The following is a 20,709-nucleotide window of genomic DNA, read 5'->3' on the forward strand; positions in this document are numbered from 1 at the left end:
TTAGTCCTTTGAGATTTAAGCAAAACTGGCTCAAATCAGTTATCCAGTATTCTGTAGGAATGTAGGAAGTCCAATGCCTTCCTGAGATTTGCGTGCTCCCAGAAGTTTAGGATCTCATAATGACCTTTGGCTCCAAGTTCCATTTCTCCTTAACTTTCACTTTTCTCTTGCTTCTCAAAGATCCAGGTATAGAACCCAGCTTCCTTTTCTTAATTTTTCCCCACACCACCCACGTAGAACATTGGTTGATGTGACAAGTCTTATCTGACTCTTGGTGCAAAGGTGAGGGAGACATTTTGTGCCTGTGTAAAAACAACTTACAAATATGAAGGGGCTAAGAAGTCTAAATGTACACTGGCACAGAAGGATCTCCAAAACATACTGTTATGTGAAAAAAAGCAAGTTGCCAGAATAATACATTTCACTTATGTTTAAAAAAACTTGCAAGAAAACATAAATATATGTTAAAAACTCATTTTAAAAAGATCTGGAAGGTTACAGAGTCAATTACAAACATGTTTCCTTTTGGAAAGGAGTTCATACGGGGTGAGTGTAGCGGAGAGCTTTGACTTTTTATTTGGTGGTGTTGGCATGTTTTAAACACTGAGACTATTCACGTGTTATCTTATAATTAAAAGGGTAAAACACTAAAAGTTAAGGGTATACATCCATGATTCTTCTTACTTGTATATCAGAATCCCTCAGAGCAAGAGTCAAAGGAAACCAAAATGTCTCACATGAATTTAGAGCCTCCTTATTCACTCAAAGTTCACTTTTTCTAATCAATCATTTTGTGACTTCTCAACATTTTTCATCAACTTCTGGCCATAGGATTCTAGTGTGTTCTCAGTGCTTTTTTAAATGTGCAAGTACTAATTACCTTCCTAATACTCCTGCTACATGGTTTTTCTCTTAGCCTGTTCTCTACTGAGGTCTAAGACTCTTGATCTTTTCTTGCCTTCTGAGGGTATTGTAAGAGTTTGCCTAATATAACTGCGATTGTCTTCATTTCCTCAATTTGCATATCAAATCCTCCTTCTGCATGACCATTTTCATTTTCTTTAATATTTAATAAGGAAATGGAATCTTGCAACATTTCAAACAGCAAGAAAATTTTTAAGAGAGTAAGTAAAAGCAGAAGATTACTGTGCCAAGGCTCTGAATATAAGAGCCTTACAGGAGAGGCACTTGTGATAGTCTGTTAGACGTAATGAATGATATCATAGTTAGGTAACTTGATTAAGACTTTACTTCTCTCAATAATTATAATAGCTGACATCTGAGTGCTTATTATGGGTGGCAGACATTGTAATAAGTGCTTTGTATGGATCATCTCAGTTGATCCTTCTAAGGATTTCATGAAATAGGTATTATGATTTTTATTTTACTGATAGGAGAATAGAAAGATTGAATAACTTGTCCAGGGGCACCTGGGTGGCTCAGTCGGTTAAGCGTCTGCCTTCGGCTCAGGTCATGATCCTGGGGTCTTGTGATTGAGCCCCACGTCGGGCTCCCTGCTCAGCGGGGAGTCTGTTTCTCCCTCTCCCTCGGCCCCTCTGCCTGCTTGTGCTCTCTCTTCCTCTCTCAAATAAATAAATAAAATCTTAAAAAAAAAAAAAGAAGAACTTCTCCAAAGTCACACAGGCAGCAAGTGGCACAACCAGAATTTAATCCTACATCTAGCCTGGCTCCAAGGTCTAGGCTCTTCACCACCAGGCCAAGTTGCCTCATGGTTAAGCTTCAGTGCCAACTGTGGCCTACAATTGCAAACTTTTTTCTTAAAAAATAATCTGGAACTTCTCGGTATGGATAAACTGGTTAATTGATGGTTCTTTAATAAAATGTCTGGCCACCATGATAACCACCATGATACCTGGGAATTTGAATTCTAAAATTGTTTTTTAACACAAAACTCCAAATTAAAAAATAATTTTGTTTTAACAGCATCTCTATACATTTGAGAAAGACTTGCACGTCGTCAGTTGCTCTGTCAACAGTGAGAGAACTTTGCTTGGTAAGTTGAACTCTTTTATTGCTACATGTCAAGAACTAAACTACATTTGTTGAGTTTGGGCTTTTGCAATATTTGACTATTCTACAACAATGATTTTTCTGGGAAAAGATGCTCTTGGGAGATTAATTTTGAAATAAAAATTCTGTGGAGTCTACTTACAAAAAAAGAATGCTTTCTGAGTTACCTTAATCATCCACTGACAGATCCTTTGAGCCCTCACTTATTTCAGGTATAAAGTGGTAAACTTCAACCAGCCACTGCATGGATCATTTGCTAATGGATTATTTTTTTTTTCTTTTTCCATTAGCTGCAAGTTTAGTTCATTTTACTAAGGAAAGAAGAAAGAATGAGCTTCAACCAGGTATGACATTATATTTTTTTAGTGCCTATTGAAAGATGAAGATTTATTCACTACTAAGTCAAATTTCAAGCATCTTTACAAATTATCTCAGAATGAAAAGGCAAAGGTCCTGTCAAGCATGAAAAAGTGTTGGTTTTTTTTTTTTAAGATTTTATTTATTTATTTAATTGACAGAGAGAGAGAGACAACGAGAGAGGGAACACAAGCAGGGGGAGGGTCAGAGGGAGAAGCAGGCTTCCCGCGGAGCAGGGAGCCCGATGCAGGGCTCGATCCCAGGACCCTGAGATCATGACCTGAGCTGAAGGCAGACGCTTAACCAACTGAGCCACCCAGGCGCCCCATGAAAACGTTTTTTAAATTATTTTTTTTCAAGTAAGCAAGAAAGTACAGAATATAATGTGACAGTGAATAGTAGAAGTATTAAAAAGGCATTTAGCACCTGCAGACAAATAAACACCAAGGACACACTAGAACCCTATGACCAGAAGCTCGTGTAAAAAACGCTGGGAAGGGGTTGATATTCCTTCCAAGAATATCTTTTTTTTCTTACATCGGGTGAACTGTGAATAATCCGCCAATTCTAAATAAAATTTCTCATTTGCCAGGGCCCACTTTATAGTTTATTATCTATGTGATGCTCCCTCCTTCTTTTTAACATTCCACATCATCCATATGTCCAGAACTCAACAAATAAGTGCCTGCAGTGGGTCAGGCACTCTGCATGGTGCTGGGGATAAAATGTTATACAAGAAAGGTGTAGCAGTTGCCCTCATGGTGAGCTATAGAGACTAGTGGTGGGTGTGGGTGCGCCATGGGGCATGGTCCCATCTTCAAAGGAGGGCAGTAAGCCCAGTGGGACCAGCTTTTCAGTTTACCAAGAGAAATATGAACCTTTGTGTAAAATTTTAATTTTTAAATGTTGGCTCAAATATTTTTAAGAAATTCTACTCAGGCCTTTTTGGCCCTAATTCATTTTAGCCTCAGGAATTTTTTATTTTGCTGGTAAACCCAGTAGAACCTATATTCTTTACATGATGTTTACCATCTATGCCTGATTGTCATGCAGAACAGTGGCAATTATGTACATTATAAAATGTACTTTCAGGGGTACCTGGGTGGCTCAGTAGGGTAAGCGTCTGCCTTTGGCTCAGGTCATGATCCCAGGGTCCTGGGATCCAGCCCCGCATCAGGCTCCCTGCTCTGAGGGAAGCCTGCTTCTCCCTCTCCCAATGCCCTTCCGCCCCCCGCCCCCGGCTCATGCTCTCTCTCTCAAATAATAAAATCTTTAAAAAAAGATAAAATGTACTTTCAGACGAAATTTATTGTAAGGTTTATTAAATTAAATCCTATTCAGGGGGCATCTGGGTGGCTCAGTCAGTTAAGTGTCTGACTCTTGGTTTTGGCTCGGGTTGTGATCTAGGGGTCATGAGATCAAGCTCCCCACGGGCCCCACACTCAGCGGGAAGTCTGCTTGAGCTGCTCTCCCTCTTCCTCTGCCCTTCTCCTCTCTCTCTCTCTAGGATAAATAAACCTTAAAAAAAAAAAATCCTATTCAGGTCTGCTTACTCAGTCTTTAAAGCTTGATGCACCTGCAGTGAGATTATCGGATCACATCTTTAAACATATTAGAATGAACATTGTTAGGTGTATCGTATTGGCTTCCTAATACTTTATGTCTTGTCAGTTAACCTTTTAGGCCAGCAGCTACGGTAAGAACCAGCTCTGCACAGACATAATTTGACAGACCGCGCCCTAGCTCAGCTGCTCGGCCTGCTTCTTGCTTTTTGCCCAGAGCCCTTGGGAAAATATTTACTGCCTACATGTGTGCCACCCGGAAGTGTGGCTGGAAAGGATCCCCATTAGGACAAGCCATGACCAATGAGGGGCCAAAGAGCTGAAGAATAAATACTCCCCTTTCCATCCCTGAAGTGGATAATTCTGATGTGTCCTCCATGCCGCTCAAAGTTCCAAGGTAGTCGTGAATTTGATAAGGTCCCGCTTACTGGTGTATTCTTCCTGTTTCACACTCCCTACTCCCTCACACCACAGCCCTCTTGTCTTAGTTTGGGTTTTCCCCCTAAGCTGAGTCTGAGGCAAGCATTTGAGTGCAATTAGTTTATTTGAGGGATGATCCTAGGAAGCGCTATTAGGGGAGTGTTTAAACAGAGATCTGAAAGAAGGGAGGGAGCAAGTGCGTGGCTGTGGGGAAGGCACATTTCTGACAGTGACAACAGTCAGCACAAAGGTCCTGGGGCCAGAGTGTACTTGGTGGACTTGCTGATAAGGACAGTGAGGAGGTCAATGAGGCCGAAGGAAAAGGGGCAGAGTGGTAGGAACGGAGGCCAGAGGAAAACAGGGCTGAAGTACAGACAGATCATGGAGACCCTACAAGGCCTTTTTTCAGTTAAGATTTCAGAAATGATGGGACCAGAAAGAACCGTAGACTCTATTATGCTCTTTTATCCTTTGAACAAATATTTTGGAAAACCTTATTTTATCTGCCCATGAATGACCTAATAAGCCATTCAATTATAAAATGTAGTTTGCCTGGAGGTATTGTTTAACACTCTGTTGCTTTATAATGAGATTTTTCCGTTGCAAGTGAGACAAACTGTAACATCTTTCATATGAACAAGATAAGGTTCTTTGGTCCACATACTTTGCAACAGTTTTTATCCATAGTGCTTCTCTTCTTGGCTGTGGCCATGGCAGATTAATGTTTTGTTTAGGGTATAGTAAAAGAGAAGTTGTCTGGCTGGCTCGCTCTGTAGAACATGCAGCTTCTGATCTCAGGGTTGTGAGTTCAAGCCCCATGTTGGGCATAGAGCTTACTTAAAAAAAAAAAAAAGAAAAGAAAAGAAAAAGGGAAGAAGAAAAGGACCTAACTGCCCCCTTCACCCTCCCCTGTGGAGTTGCAGTTGCCTCAAGCACAGCGCCTCCCCCTGGGCAGTTATGGGGATGGCCACATGTGTTGGCTACTGAGACTCCCAAGGCCCCCTGCACCAGTGTAGTTAAGTGCTGCCGAGGCTCCATGGAGCTGTGGTTTGTTTCAAGGGCTCCAGTAACGAGAGCTGCTTCAGAACCAGACCCTGCTAGACTCTTCCAACCTTGTCATCATTCACAACATGTGTCTTCACCTGCATCAGACTAGATTCTTTTGTAGACTCTCTACTTTCCCCATGCCATGCCTGTCCTTATGCTTTTTTAAAAAAAAATTTTTGTTCAATTTATATAAACTAAAAAAAACCCAAAAACAAAAAACCAGTTCACTTGTTTCTCCCATTCTCCACCCCCCACCTCTTGTAACTGCCAGTTTGTTCTCTGCATCTATGAGCATGGGGTTTTTATTTCTCTTTCCAGGAATCTATCCGTAAGAGAGATGATGATACGGTATTTGTCTTTCTCTGATTTCACTTAGCACAATGCCCTCAAGATCTGTCCAAGTTGTCACTTTTGCTCCTGCTGTCTCTGCTTTCTGTGATATCTACAAGATGTGGCGTATCCTGTGGTGATGCCCTCCCAGGCTGCACTGACATCTGGATTCTCGAACTTCTTTTTTTTTTTTTTTAAGACTTTAGAGAGAGAGAGAGCACAAGCAGGGGGAGCAGCAGGCAGAGGGAGAGGGAGAGGCAGGTTCTTCACCAAGCAGGGAGCCCGACACGGGGCTCGATCCCAGGACCCCCAGACCATGACCTGAGCCGAAGGCAGACGCTTAACGGACTGAGCCACCCAGGCGCCCCTGGATTCTCGAACTTCTTAAGACAACTTTAAGCACTTCATGGAATCACGGGATTTCATGACTGAAAGTGATTGTAGAAGTGATCTGATTCTCTAGTTTTTTTTTTTTTTTTAATAACAAGGCACTGAAAAAAAAAAATCACAAGGCACTGAAGCCTAGGAATGCTTTGTCCTTTCTGAAAAGTGTCTATTAGGTTAGCAGCAGAGTATAAACTAGAACCGATGTCTCTAGAATCCTAATCCAGAGTTCATCGTATTACACCATGAAAGCACATGGTATGTTACTGAGAGAAATTCCTGTTTCATGATTACTCTTATCATTATGCTTATTATATTAGTTAGGTGCCTGGGCTGTCCCAAAAAAGGGAAAAATTAGTGTAGGAGGATGGTTTCTGTCCTTGAAAATCCTCCCATTTTATTTATTTATTTATTTAAAGATTTTGTTTATTTGACAGAGAGGGGAAGTGGGATAGGGAGAAGCAGGCTTCCCGCCAAGCAGAGAGCCCGATGCGGGGCTCGATCCCGGGACCCCGAGACCATGACCTGAGCTGAAGGCAGACGCCCAATGACTGAGCCACCCAGGCGCCCAAAAATCCTCCCATTTTAAAGTCAAGTGAATTTAACTGAAAGCTGGTTATCAAATATCAAAGTCTAACTATGAGGTGATTCTTTACTCCTTTAAGGAGAAGATTCCCCTGCCCGTCCCATAAAAAGTTTTTGGTTTTTTTTTTCCCATCTTGGAATATATAAACTTTTAGGTCAAGACATAAAATAGTCAAATGTCAGCTTGTACTACTTAATATAGTAACTTTAATTATTAATTTATTTATACACTTAATGTAAAATAGTATAAAAGGAAAATCCTTTTTTTCTCATTCTCACATTTCACGAAGTATTTCTATTTTTCTTCTCAAATATCTTTGACACCAATGTCTTTTTTTAAAAAAAAGATTTTATTTATTTATTAGAGAGAGAGAGAGAACTAGCACATGTGAGTGGGGAGAGGAAGGGAGGAGGAGGGAGAGGGAGGGGGAAAGAATCTCAAGCAGACTCCCCACTGAGTCTGGAGCCCGATGCGGGGCTCAATCTCACGACCCTGAGACCATGACCTGACCTGAAATCAAGAGTCAGATGCTCAACCCACCGAGTCACCCAGGCACTCTGACACCAATGTCTTTCTTATTCCTAGAGACTTTTTTTTTTTTTTTTAGTTATCAAGCAGATTCCCAAAGCTCCTCACCTTTACCTCTGTCCCAGTTATTAGAAGTATAGCCCTTTTGAATTGGCATATGATCCTGTCACTTTGATTTTTATCCTAAGTTCCAAGTACCCTTGACCAAACAATATTTGATTTTCATTTGTTCTGTCCTTGTATATTTGGGATCCCACATAGTAACTCACTGTCATGCTTTTTCAGTAATCTTTAAAAGGCATGTTTACAGAGATATCCAATGCTTGCAATTTTAAGACCACATCATTTGCCTTTATTTGCTGTCAGGTTAGTTTCTTAGATAGTGAAAATCGGCATTGACTCAATTCCAGGCTGCTGTGCAGTCCTGAAATTGTACATTATTATTCAAAATAAAGTCATTGAGAAAGCACCTGAGAGTATTAGTCTTTGTAAGAACTCAGCTCTAAGGCAACTCCGTATGTGGGGTTTCATCTTGGGGGAGGGGAACTCTTGGTCTAAATCTGGATATCTATGGTGATCCTGTGCTAGCCTGTGTCCAAGGACTTCCTCCTCATTGCTATCTTTTATGACATTTGCTGTAACGTGACACTGAGGAACTAAGTGGGTCTTTATCAACGCAGCTCCACCACCATCCCAGAGGGAAGCCAGGCCCCTGTCCTCTTCAGAGGTGCTGTCATGGTCATGTATCAGAAATATCTTTATATTTTCACCCACCAATGATATTGGTCCTTGTGCTGCAGAATTGGGAGTGATAGTGAATTGAGTTGTGTTTGCTTAGACTTAGAAGCCCAGAGGGACTGTGAGGCTGTGCTGAGGAATGGGCAGGCACTTGGTCCTCACTCCATGTATATTGATTTCTCCTTCATGAGGTTTTCTTCATCTGTTGTGGGCTTTAAGAACTGTCAAAGTAAATTTTAAGAAAATTACTTTTCCTGGGGTGCCTGGGTGGCTCAGTCGTTAAGCATCTGCCTTCGGCTCAGGTCATGGTCCCAGGGTCCTGGGATCGAGCCCCGCATCAGGCTCCCTGCTCAGCGGGAAGCCTGCTTCTCCCTCTCCCGCTCTCCCTGCTTGTGTTCCCTCTCTCGCTGTGTCTCTCTCTGTCAAATAAATAAATAAAATAAAGTAAAATAAAAAAAGAAAATGACTTTTCCTGTTGGAAGAGCTAATACAATAGGTAACATATTTACATTTTCAAAATTCAAACTTAAGGGGAGAAGATAACAAAAGACATTCTGATCTTCATTACTAAAAGCCTCCTTTCCTTTGTAGGATCAAAGTGTTTAACTTTGTTGGTTGAAATCCACCCTGTTAACAACGTGAAGGTTCTAAAAGCCGTGGATAGCTATATTTGGGTGCAGGTAAGCGCGGAGCACGTTATCATTCATCTCACTAATCAAAAGGTGTGAAACCTGGAGGCAGTGATGCTTACAAAGTGTTTTCACAGCTATTATCACATTTAATCCTCAGAGCAATCTGGTAGGTGGGTATGGCTGGGATTATCCACTCGTCCTTTGCAAACATGGAAATCAAACTCAACCTAGCTCCTCTGTCTCTATTATATCATGGTTTGTCTGATAGTCATGTAATGTTTTTACATGATACTGACTCTCAACACACATTTAAGGTAAGTTTAAAAAATGGTTTATTTAATGTACTCCTATAGTTGACAGAGTAAATAGAAATAAATGGCTTAATCCCGGACTTGATCAACTCCGTGAAAGGACACAGAGGCACCGTGCGTACGGTGCGGGGGGACCAGACAGAGTCCGTCTTCATCACTTGCACGCTCTGAACTTGTGAACTGTACTCCTCACCAAAATCTCTTTGTAACACCAAAGTCAGTACTCACAGTGCTTTTATAGTCAGTCACCTGCAGGCATGTGCGCAGTGGTGAAAAATCTGTCACCCAGCTGAGGCTGAACAAGGTGGCACCGCCCTCTTGGTTCACCTCTCACGCTGTAAACGGATGTCGTTTTCACGATCTCTTTAGTGCCATGATCTTCACATCTGGGGGCTTTTCTTTGGTGATTTCACTATTTCACATGTTCCCCACGCAGAGCGCTCAAGTGCTGTCTAGAGTCCCTGAGCACAAGAAGGCCGCGCTGTGGTTTATAGAGAAAATATGTGGGTTAGCTAAACTGCATTCAGGCATGAGATTACGGTGCTGTTGACCATGAGTTCAGTGCTAAGGGATCAACAAGGTATATTAAATAAGATGTCTTTTTTTTTTTTAAAGATTTTATTTATTTATTTGACAGAGACACAGCGAGAGAGGGAACACAAGCAGAGGGACTGGGAGAGGGAGAAGCAGGCTTCCCGTTGAACAGGGAACCTGACTCGGGGCTCGATCCCAGGACCCTGGGCTCATGACCTGAGCTGACGGCAGACGCTTAACGACTGAGCCACCCAGGCGCCCCAAGATGTCTTTAAATGGGAACCCACATGAAACAAAGTTATGTACTAACTGGTTGATACAGATCCTTGCATTTCCCTTCAGTATTCCGGGCGTGGTGTTTGTGGGGATCCGTAGACTATGCAGCGCTGGAGCATGATTTCCTTGTGTAACCTGAACTATCTGCTTCTCCTCCCTGGCAAGCGGAGCTCCTAGGCCGCATTCCCCCTCCCCCAGGAAGCTGCTGTGTTTACACTGTCATCAGTACTGGGGTGACTTTGGGACAGACCATACTTCCCTTTTCTGTCCTGTTCTTTTGGCTTCCTTAGCATGTCCATCCAGGGCTGTGTCTGGCAATGGAGAAGTTATTGAAGGATTGGGGCAGCTAAAGAGAATTAGAGCACAGGAAGGGCAAGAGTTTTTATAAGTACATGGTTGCACAGCATGGCGAATATTTTAACAACTACTGAATTGTATATTTTAAAATAGTTAAAAAGGTGATTTTTCTGTTACGCAAATTTTATCTCAATTTTTAAAAAAATTAATAGTACATGATGCATGACTGTTTCCATAGGCCAAAGGGAAAGTCCCCGCCCACGTGAAGTAAAACCTGTCCTTGTCTTGTGGACCCATCTCTGTTCCTAGCCCTGCTCCCTGCTCCTCATGCTTTTTCTTCTGGGGAGAGAAGAATCTCACAAACCTCCATCCAGGGCAAACCCCCACCTCCCTTTGCCCCACCCTCTCCCCTTTACAGAAATGCCATTCGCTGTCCACTGAGTTTGGTCTTGCCCTGCAATCTGTCTGCCTTTTCTTACCAAAACATTCATGGTGATCTCCGGTAGTACATTTCCCCAAGTCTGTATGTGCAGCCTCGACCGCCTTCACAGAGGAACTTCAGCAGGACAGTAGTGGGTGGAGTTTGGATCCCAATCCGGTCCCTTTTGAGAATTGCCTACCAGCATGACCTGCATCTTCCAAATAGTTCCAGATATCCACCTATAGTGCATATCTTCCGACTATGAATATTAATCATCAGAGTCTAGCTCCATGTTTGTGAAGATAAATATTCCCCTACTATGATGTAATCTATATAGATTTCTACTGACACTGCAAAATCAAAACAAAATAAAACCTTGCATATTTTTTGCTTTTGTAGAGCTGTGTTTGAAGCCTCTCTATAGTCTTACTTCCAGGCTCTGCTCTAGGGCTGCCTCATCATAGGAAAACCACCACTACCTAAATGGAACTTTTAAAATCATGTTCTTACTCATTGCCACACAAAGACCAGGCAAAGGTTTAGAACGTCAGCACCTTCCTCCAGGTCACAGTCCTAAGCAAGCATGCTTTGGTACCGCTGTAGGCCCAAGGGAGGGTGAATCGTCTTTTGTAGGAATTTCTTCTTATTATGAGGCCCTGAGCATTTGCTCTTCCATTATCCATATGGTGTCGCTCAGCTTTGCTTCTCCTTGACCCCAGTACACACAGTTTCCTGTTTGATGTGCACAGTTTCACAAATCAGGACATAATAAGTTCTTCGTTATTTTCATAACTGAATTCTGCATTGTTATCTTTTATAATTTTGAAGTTTTTGCTGTGAAGAAATGGTGTATAGTTAATGTTTTGTTTTTCGATTCTAAGAAGGAAACTTGACAACAGACAATTTTTGAAAAATTTACCAGTTCTATTTCCATTTTGTCAGTATGAAAAGTTAGGACACCAGGTAATATATTTCGTCAAAATTTTTCCTAGTCTTTAGAGAGGCTGCTGACTATAAAGTAGGGACATAAAAGGGTTATGTTCTTTTGTCATTCTTTGAAGTTTGGAGGGAAAAACCAAAATTCACTGGTGGATCCTATCTAGTAAGCTTTCACGTTACAAAACGAAACTGCTGAATTATAGTTACCCTTTTGATGATGAAAGAATTAAGTCACTGGAGTCATCCCATGACCCCTTATCACAGCTCATAGCATCAGGCCTGTGTTGCTGGCTGGCTGCTTTGTCCTGTGGGCTGGCACATATGGGAGAGCACAGAGAAGGAGGAGTGGGGTGGATCAAGCCTTTTCTTCCCAGTGGCAGTCGTTCTATTATTTGAGGCTTATAAATCCTCCACCGCATGCCACACTGTGACTCATTGTTCTTTCTTGGAAAGTCCCGCATTACGTTGTGCTTTGTCTCTTCGATGTGGGACTTTGGAAGCTGTAGTAGAGCATATGTTTACTTGGTTGTCAAATTAAATACGAGGTTTAGTTGCACAACAGGTGTATTGATCACTTTTTTGGTGCATGTGGAAAAGAACTTTTATACAGCTGTTGTTTATATTGTTTCTGATTGGCTTCAGAATCACATATTCTAAAATAGAAAGCACCATCTCTAGAAATAGCTTCTACTTTAGCCTTACTGTGGAAATGAATTATGTTGGACCTGCCATCAATTTCCCCCGGGAAACTGAGCCCCTGAAAGTGTTTCTTTTTCCTCTTTGCTTCTGTCTGTAATGTGTGTATATGTGATTTGCCTAAACTAGTCTATGGTTCCAGTATCTTCTGTGGTATGTGGTAGTACAGTGATCAGAAACTTTTGAAATATTTGTGTAAGCAAGGTAGTTGCTTATGATTTTGATTAATTTCCTTTTTACAGTTTCTCTACCCCCATGTGGAAAGTCACCCTCTTGCAGAGAACCATCTGTTACTGATTTCAGAGGAGAAATGTAAGTGTATCTTTTAGGTGGTATATATGAACTTCATGAAGGGTTCATCTCTTAGTGAAGTATGGGACTTGACTGAATCTTCTAGATGTCCACTCACCAGTGCTAAAGGTCCAACTGACCTTTGATGTCCATTTAAGGTCTAGCACTCCTGTGGAAGGGCTTTTCATTCTGCCCCCACTTGTTCCCTTAGGCCCTGCTCTGTGTCCCCATCCTGGGAATGATGGGCTCCTACATACATGGATTTCCACTTTTGTCACATGGTAGAGTGTAGGACAGTTGTGGAGGCCATTTTTGCCTTCTTTAGTTCATCTTTCTTTAAGGTGTCTGTCACCTCAGATCAAAAAAGGGGAAGGTATTAGAAGCCAGAAGAATTTGATGGTAGAATTTGAAGACACATACTTGGTCAAATTCAGGTAGAGACAAATAAGAATGGGACATCCCTTAATGAAGTTTACACTTTTGGGTGGGAAGGGTGGCAGAGAAAGTTCAAAATCCATTGGCAGATCTTATCTAGTAAGCCGTCTTTCATGTTACAAAATGGGACTGCTGATTTATAATGGGAAGGACAGGCCTGAAAGGGTTAGGTTTGTGTTCAGTGTCTATGCTCATGACCAATTATCTATCTCACATTTTTGTAACTAGAACTGGCAGAAGGTTAAGTATGGCCAAATCTAGATTGCTTACTGAGAGAATGGGACCACACAAGAAGTGCTTGGATGAACTCTGCCCAATGAACCCCTGTTAGCTCAAATAAGACTATTTGGTGCAGGGAAGATGGTGCAGGGAAGGCCAACATTTGAGGGAACCCAGGGGAGTAGAAGGGCTAAATGCTTCATGTATTGTTGATATTGAAGGGCAAAGTAAATGCTGGATTAGCAGTAGACTGTGGAGGGAGTCTGGAGAAAGGTGGGTTTTGTTTTGCACTTAGATCATGAAACTTCTGTGTGTGATAATACTATCTTTCCAGCCAATTGATTAATCTGTATTGCTTTTATAAATAAAGATTCACCACTGTTAGGTGTAAAAAAGTGCTCATGATTTTCGTAAAGGTTAAACTGTCTTTCTATTGTTTCTTTTTTTAAAGATATTGAGAAAATTCATATCCAGGTCACCCAAGAAGATGGCAATAGAGTGGTAAATATTTGAAATCTCTTTTGCTTCGGAGTTTTTTTTCCCACAGTGACATTTCGAGACTGTTAAGGATAGTTATGTTATAGACACAGACCACTTTCTTTATTTGATGTCTTACAAATTATAGGCTTGCTGTTGTAACATGTGAAATAATACTAGACGTATGAAGGAGTTAATTATCTCCTTTATCTTGACCTCACTCTCCAATCTCAGTCTCATGAGATAACTCATGACAGCTTTGTGGAACTCTTTCCACACCTTTACCTTGCTCATACACACATACACATGGTTAGGTGCACATGCGCAGATTCAGTCATTTTTACCAAAATAGAATCATAATATGATTATTAGTTGGCCATTTTTGTTTTTGCTTTTTACTTAATATATCAGGGCTATCCCTATAGGTTTTTAAATAGAGATAGAACTTTTCCCCCTAATTTTTAGACATACATAGAATAAATGGGATCATATGGGGATTCATATAGTTCAGTTTTTTTCTTTTTTTTTATTGCTTATATTCCGTTTCTCCTTGCCTTTTCACCTCTAATTTTTGTCTATAACCTATTATGTCTCCTTTCATGCACTTCTCTGAACCTATGTATTTCCCATCCCCACCCCTGACACACCCAGGGGTTTATTATTCACTCCTTCCTCATTCAACTTTGTGGCATTACCTACAAGTCAACCAGAATAGGTCAATTCATTCTTTTTCGAAGTACATAATAGTCCCTGGTATGGATGTACACAGTTTCAATCATTCTCCCATGGGTGGACACTCACTGGATTGCCACTTTTTTTTTTCCATCTTTTTTGTGTTACAAATTATTTCAAATTTTTTTTTTTTAAATAGCTTTACATTTTTGGTACACATATTTCTCTAGGCTAAATCCTCAGGGATGGATAATTGGGTTGACGGGTATAGCATTTAATATATTTCAACAGATTTCGCTAGCTTGCTTTCCAAAAAACCTTGTAACAATTCACAGTTGTACAAGCAATGTGTAAGAATACCCTTTCCCTCTATCCATACCAGTCATAGATGCATTTGCCGTTTTAAAAAAAAAAATCCAATTTGATGAGTGTTAAGTTAAAACATTATTATTTTTGTTGGTATTTCTGTTAATATCACTGGCTGTGTGAATTTGTTTTTCTGAAAATTGCTTAGTTATATCCTTGTCTATTTTTCTGTTGGGTTGCCTTTTTCTTGACAGTCGGTGTAAGAGCATAATATATTACTGATATTAAAAATTATTTCCTTTAATATTTAAATAGTTGGCAGCAAAATAATCCTTCCCTGAAGATTTTAATTTTAAAGTTAAGTGAAGAACATAGAAATGGAAAATGCATTTATTAATTATGTATCTCTGATTGAAAGCCTCAAATCAAGGTGCCTGGCTGGAAAATGACTAGAAAGTGTGTGGCTGGAGCTCTGGGCCACCCGTGGCATGATGGCAGGGCACAGATGGTGGGGTACGGACAGGGCCAGGGGTCGGAAAAGAGTCAGACCAGAGAGGAAGAATGAAGGCAGAATCCCAAAGCCAGCAATGCGGATTTAGAGGAGAGAGTCCCATAAACATTTCAGGGTCAGTGAAATAAACAAGCCCAGGAATGGGTGTAGACAGAGGACTGGCTGGTTAGAAGAGGGGCTGGGAGCCATAGAGATACTGCAGAGTGTGGCCGCCTGTCAGCAGCCAACACAGAGTAGCCTCAGCACACCGTCGTCCTCGCCTGCCCTTCTCTGAAGTATCGCTGTCCTCCTCCTCCTTTTTTTTTTTTTTGAGATTTATTTATTTATTTGAAAGAGCACACACATGCGAGGGAGGAGCAGAGGGAGAGGGAGAGAAATCCTCAAGCAGACTCCCCACTGAGCACAGAGCAGGTGTGGGAGTTGATCCCAGGACCCTGAGATCATGACCTGAGCTGAAACCAAGAGTCGGATGCCTCTGGAGCCCCCCAAGCACCCCCACTACTCTTATTCTTAAGGGCTTAGATGACAGCTTCTTAAGGCAGTGTGCGGTTCCACGCATTCATAACAACATCCTGTGGTAAGTAGGCAGTGTTATAATTATCCCCATGTTTACAGAGAATGCAACAAGCAAGGCTCACAGAGGTGAGGGAACTCTAGAGAGGGAAAAAACTGAGACGTGAATCTGGGTTGCCACACTCTGATGATCATGTTTTTGTCAGTATATACCTTTATCTGGGAGTCCCCAAATCTGTTCTAATTTAACAAATTTCAGAAAAATGGAAACAAGATGTGTTGCCCAAAGTTTAGAATCTTATTGAGAACAAAAGTTGAGAATATAAAGGTGTTGTAGGAGAGTGCACACTCATCGGGGCAGACTTATAACATTAGTTAAGTATGCCAGAGAACCACAGGAATACAGAGGTGGGGGGCTGTGCCTTGAGAGGAGGTGAGGGAGGGCTTCCTACAGGAGGCCATGCGTAAGCTGGGTTTTGAAGGATGGGCAGTATCACCATACTCATTGTGGAAGACCTAAAGGTAAGAAGCATGACCAAAGACACATGAATAGCTTATGGCAGATCTGGGGGGCAGTGCTCCCCTCCCCCCAGGCCTGAGTTTTTTCCTTGGCGTCACAGCTGCTATCTTTGGTGGGGAAGCCCTTTTGTCTGCAGATACCTGAGTGGGTTATGTACAGAATGGGAAGCTTTGAATCTTCTGTTGGCCCTGGTGTTGATTTGTGGTAGGTGTGGTCTTGCCTTCAACAGCCCCATCCTGTCTGGCTAATTAGGGACAAGAATAATATAGTTCTTTATAGAGTGTTTGGAAAGAGCAAGTAATTAAATAATGCCTTAAATCTTTTCTGGAAAGACTTTCCATGTGTATGTGTTAGGGGTAGGGGAATGCTAAAAATAAACTGTGGAAATATTTCTACATATTATGAAGATAGAATAGGCAAAATAATAAATCCAGAAATATTCTCCTTTAAAGTAGTTGCTTATCTCTAAAATCTCTTTGGCTCTTTAGGTACTTAAAGACTCTGGCCATCTCCCAAGAGAGAGAGTAGCTGAGGATTTTGTTTGGGCTCAATGGGATATGTCAGAGCAGAGATTATACTACATTGACCTGAAGGTAAAAACTAGTCCACTGGCCTCCTTTTTACCAGTACAACTTAATTTTGACATTACCATTATTATAATTTATTAATCACTGCATTTTCATTGATGGGGACAATCAATGAAAGTTTATTAAAAATATGAAATATTTTCATTACTGTTTGCCTCGTGGTTGCTTCCTTTTCTCTCTTTCTTTTTTACTAATGTTTTTCAACAAAAACATTTTTATTTTTATTGTTTTTTAAAGATTTTATTTGGGGCACCTGGGTGGCTCAGTCGGTTAACCGTCTGCCTTTGGCTCAGGTCATGATCCCAGGGTGCTGGGATCGAGCCCCGCATCGGGCTCCCTGCTCAGCAGAGAGCCTGCTTCTCCCTCTGCCTGCCACTCCCCCTGCTTGTGCTCACTCGCTCTGTCAAATAAATAAATAAAATCTTTTTAAAAAAAGATTTTATTTAGGGGCACCTGGGTGGCTCAGATGGTTGAGCGTCTGCCTTCGGCTCAGGTCACGATCCCAGGGTCCTGGGATCGAGTCCCGCATCGGGCTCCCTGCTAGGTGGGGAGCCTGCTTCTCCTCTGCCTCTGCCTCTCTCTATCTCTCTCTCTGACTCTCATGAATAAATAAATATAAAAAAATATTTATTTATTTAGAGACAGAGCATGTGCGTGCATGCACATCAGCGAGGGAGGGGCAGAGGGAGAGAGAGAATCTCTAGCAGACTCTGCACTGAGCACAGAGCCCGACTCTGGGCTTGATCCCATGACCCCGAGATCATGACCTGAGCTGAAACCGAGAGTCGGACGCTCAACTGACTGAGCCACCCAGGCTCCCCTGTTGATCTTTTTTTAAAGATTTTATTTTTTTTAAGTCATCTCTATACCCAACGTGAGGTTCAAACTCACAACCCCAAGATCAAGAGTTGCACACTCCACCACCTGAGCCAGTCACGTGCCCCTTTGTTGATTTTTTCTTTTTTGTAATTTGTCATTTATTCTGTTTTCCCTTTTAGAAATCAAGGAGTGTCTTAAAATGCATCCAGTTTTCTGCTGATGAGAAGTTTAACTTAATGGTAAGTCCGGAGAATGATTGGGCTATAGGAAATTTTATAACACATGGCCTCCTTTTAAAGAGAGCTGTTACCAGAAACAGCATTTTAGCATTCTTGTGTTCATCACTTGCATGAGCAAGTAACATAGTTCTTGTCATCTCAAGGCTTCAACTCTATAACAAATACAATTAACGTAGGTGATTCGAAGAGCACACAGGAAATTTCTGCTAACTGAATGCCTCTCATTAAAGACACAAGCATATGAGTGAGGATTTGTAGAAGGTAATAGGTATGGTCTATAGTAGACAGCTTTAAGTGGTTACAAGTCATTTGAGCCAAAAAGACTTGTGAGGATGGTGGATTTGAGTGTAGGGTAAAACGTCAATGAGAGTGTATAGTCTAAGTAGTAAAAATCTAGCATCACTCCTGGCAAAGCCATTTGGAATGCTAGTCTTGTAGTGAGGAATCCTAAATATCTTTACCTGTGATGAAGAGAAAGTTATTCTTCACTAGGATTAGTATTGGTGTCTAATATAGATTGATATCATACCATTACAAGAATTTCATTTATTCCTCCTGCCCTTTCTTTCTTTTTTTTTTTTTTAAAGATTTTATTTATTTATTTGACAGAGAGAGACACAGCGAGAGAGGGAACACAAGCAGGGGGAAGTGGGAGAGGGAGAAGCAGACTTCCCGCCGAGCAGGGAGCCCGATGCGGGGCTCGATCCCAGGACTCTGGGATCATGACCTGAGCTGAAGGCAGACGCTTAACGACTGAGCCACCCAGGCGCCCCTCCTCCTGCCCTTTCTAAAAAAAAAAAAAAAACTCCCTCATTCTCCTTCTAAAGACATCCAGTCCTTCCCTCTATGCATGGTCACCTGTATCTTGTAAAAAGTCTACCCCTACTGATTGGCGTATTATACAACCCATTTATGATATTCAAATCTGAGGCAGTTTGTCAAGTATTAGCCCTTTAAGAAATAAATATACACCAAGCCTGTGATTGTGCGTAAACTCTAGAATATTCCCAATGGACTTTCTGTGCTGTGGATCTGGGGGATAATGTCTGAAGAAAATGATGGTTAAAAGGGCTCTTCATCAATAGGCAAGCACAGCATTGTCAGACTTGCTCTGGGTTTCAGAACTATCATCGCTAAATTAATGTCATTTTTTGGTTTGTTTTCTCATGATTTTTTGACAGTTTGAAGCACCCTTGGATATAACATTAAGTGACTCAGGATTTAAGTAAGTTACTCATTGATTACTGCTAATTCTTATAGACACTCGTGGGCAGAATGATTGTATTTATACCTAATTTATGGTATGCAGATATAAGGACAATTAGATATTCCGTGTTTGTGTGTGTGTGACTTTTGATATTTCTGTCCTCCATAGGCAATATAAACAACTTTATCAAGCACGAACACAGGGTTTTTCATGTAAAGTCAATCATACTGATTTTCGTAGCCATATATTCCTATAGGATGTTTCAGTTTATTTTGATCCGTGGAAGTGCTCTTCTCCCTGTGATTCAATAAAGGGATTTGATGAATCAGAGCTACATTTAGAATCAAACATCAAACCCCTTCTCTTGTTGCCACCAAAGAGAAGGGGTTTGCAGTCAATCCACGTGTGGCTCAGCTGTCTGTTGCATTACTATTTGTTTTCCTTTTTACACCTTTACAAAGGTGAGCTTTTCTTCCCCCAGACTATTTTACATAGAGTAAAAACATGAACATTTTTGAAAAAATAGACACAAACCCACTAGTGCACAGAAGAAATGAAAGTCTTCTTGAATTAGAATAATGATAATCCTAAACTGTTCTATGTTTCAGTAGCTTTATTTCATCACATATGAACACTCCGTTCTTACTTTGAAACTATATATGCAGTACTCTACTTTAGAAAAAAAGTTTTATTACTTTCAGCTTCTGTTTTTATTTTTTTTCCTCTATTGCCAGGGCCATGCCATTTATGTATTTTTTATTAGTTTTATAGAACTTTTAAACAAAAACTAAAACATCTTAAATTTCTCAGGGACAAGTCTCTACTTCTGTGGGTATGTTATAGTGGTTACTATCCTTTATAAAGGAACTTTATTTTTTATTTTAAAAAATTCTTCTTATTAAAGTGTAGTTGACATACAGTATTATATTAGTTTCAAGTGTATGACACAGTCAATTATGCAATGCTCACTGCATTAAGTGAAAGAGGGAACTAATTTTTAAATGCATTCAGTTTCTTATCCTTTATGTCCTTAGACTTGTAAACTTTGGATGTGATGATCTTCAAGACCAAGAGAACTTATCCAAACACCTGACCCTGTGCGTTTTTACCAACCATACAGGTAGAACCAGGATTGTATTTATCAATTTATTCAACTATACTTGAGTTCTATAAAAAATTTAGTCATTTCCTTAGCCATATGGATCCTTAAAATATAATAGAGCCACAATCTTACTTAAGTGATCAGATGGATATTTATATACCAAATTATCTTCTCCACTGCAATTTTATATATTCTCTGTTTGTATGAAAGAAGCCACAGTCAGCAAGGTTATTGTTCTAATAGTTATTTGTATTTTTTAATAGAGGGGATAGATTCATATGTAATTGATCTACATTTTCACCTGCTCCATCTTTTAACAAATGGCATCCAATTATGGGGATGCTTTTTGTGTCAGGCTTACTGATATATTTGGTTCTAAACCTATGTACCTAGCTTCTCTAAGAACCATTCTATAACTTACTGAGCTAACAATCAAAGCTTGACATAAAGTTATTAGTGTACGTAATTGTCTACACAGTCAACTCTAATAACTAAATCTAATAGCCTTTTTAAATACCCTAGCTTGAGTGGACGGTTACCACTGAGTTAAGTAGCACTTGGAGTAAAACTGTATTCCTTTAAAGCCAAATTATGTGGTATTCACTAAGCCAATGTTTATGGAGACTTACTGTGCGCTATGTATTGAAGATAACAATGATGAGCAAAATGGACCTAATTTTTATTAGTACAGAGGTTATTGTTTGCAGTTTAGACATTAAATA

The 20,709-nt window shown here is 40.6% G+C and overlaps 1 protein-coding gene across 6 annotated transcripts in view; it reads left to right on the forward strand.

The window, feature by feature from the left end:
• Window positions 1-20,709, forward strand: part of GSAP (gamma-secretase activating protein) — an 85,095-nt gene that overhangs the window by 12,168 nt on the left and 52,218 nt on the right. For 5 of the 6 annotated variants that reach the window (XR_004299082.1, XM_032402304.1, XM_032402302.1 and 2 more), the window contains exons 4-12: window positions 1,945-2,014; window positions 2,322-2,375; window positions 8,575-8,663; window positions 12,332-12,401; window positions 13,486-13,535; window positions 16,522-16,626; window positions 17,619-17,678; window positions 18,860-18,903; window positions 19,920-20,005. Coding sequence is in view for 5 of the 6 variants with exons in the window: in XM_032402304.1 (XP_032258195.1) it covers window positions 1,945-2,014; window positions 2,322-2,375; window positions 8,575-8,663; window positions 12,332-12,401; window positions 13,486-13,535; window positions 16,522-16,626; window positions 17,619-17,678; window positions 18,860-18,903; window positions 19,920-20,005 (628 nt within the window). In the remaining variant the exon portion in view is untranslated. Of the gene's footprint in view, window positions 1-1,944; window positions 2,015-2,321; window positions 2,376-4,091; window positions 4,348-8,574; window positions 8,664-12,331; window positions 12,402-13,485; window positions 13,536-16,521; window positions 16,627-17,618; window positions 17,679-18,859; window positions 18,904-19,919; window positions 20,006-20,709 lie in introns of those variants that run through there. The other variant, XM_032402305.1, reaches the window with a different exon arrangement.

This window comes from Phoca vitulina, unplaced genomic scaffold (genome assembly GCF_004348235.1).
Source record: "Phoca vitulina isolate PV1807 unplaced genomic scaffold, GSC_HSeal_1.0 scaffold4, whole genome shotgun sequence".
In the NCBI taxonomy this organism is placed as follows: Eukaryota; Metazoa; Chordata; class Mammalia; order Carnivora; family Phocidae; genus Phoca; species Phoca vitulina.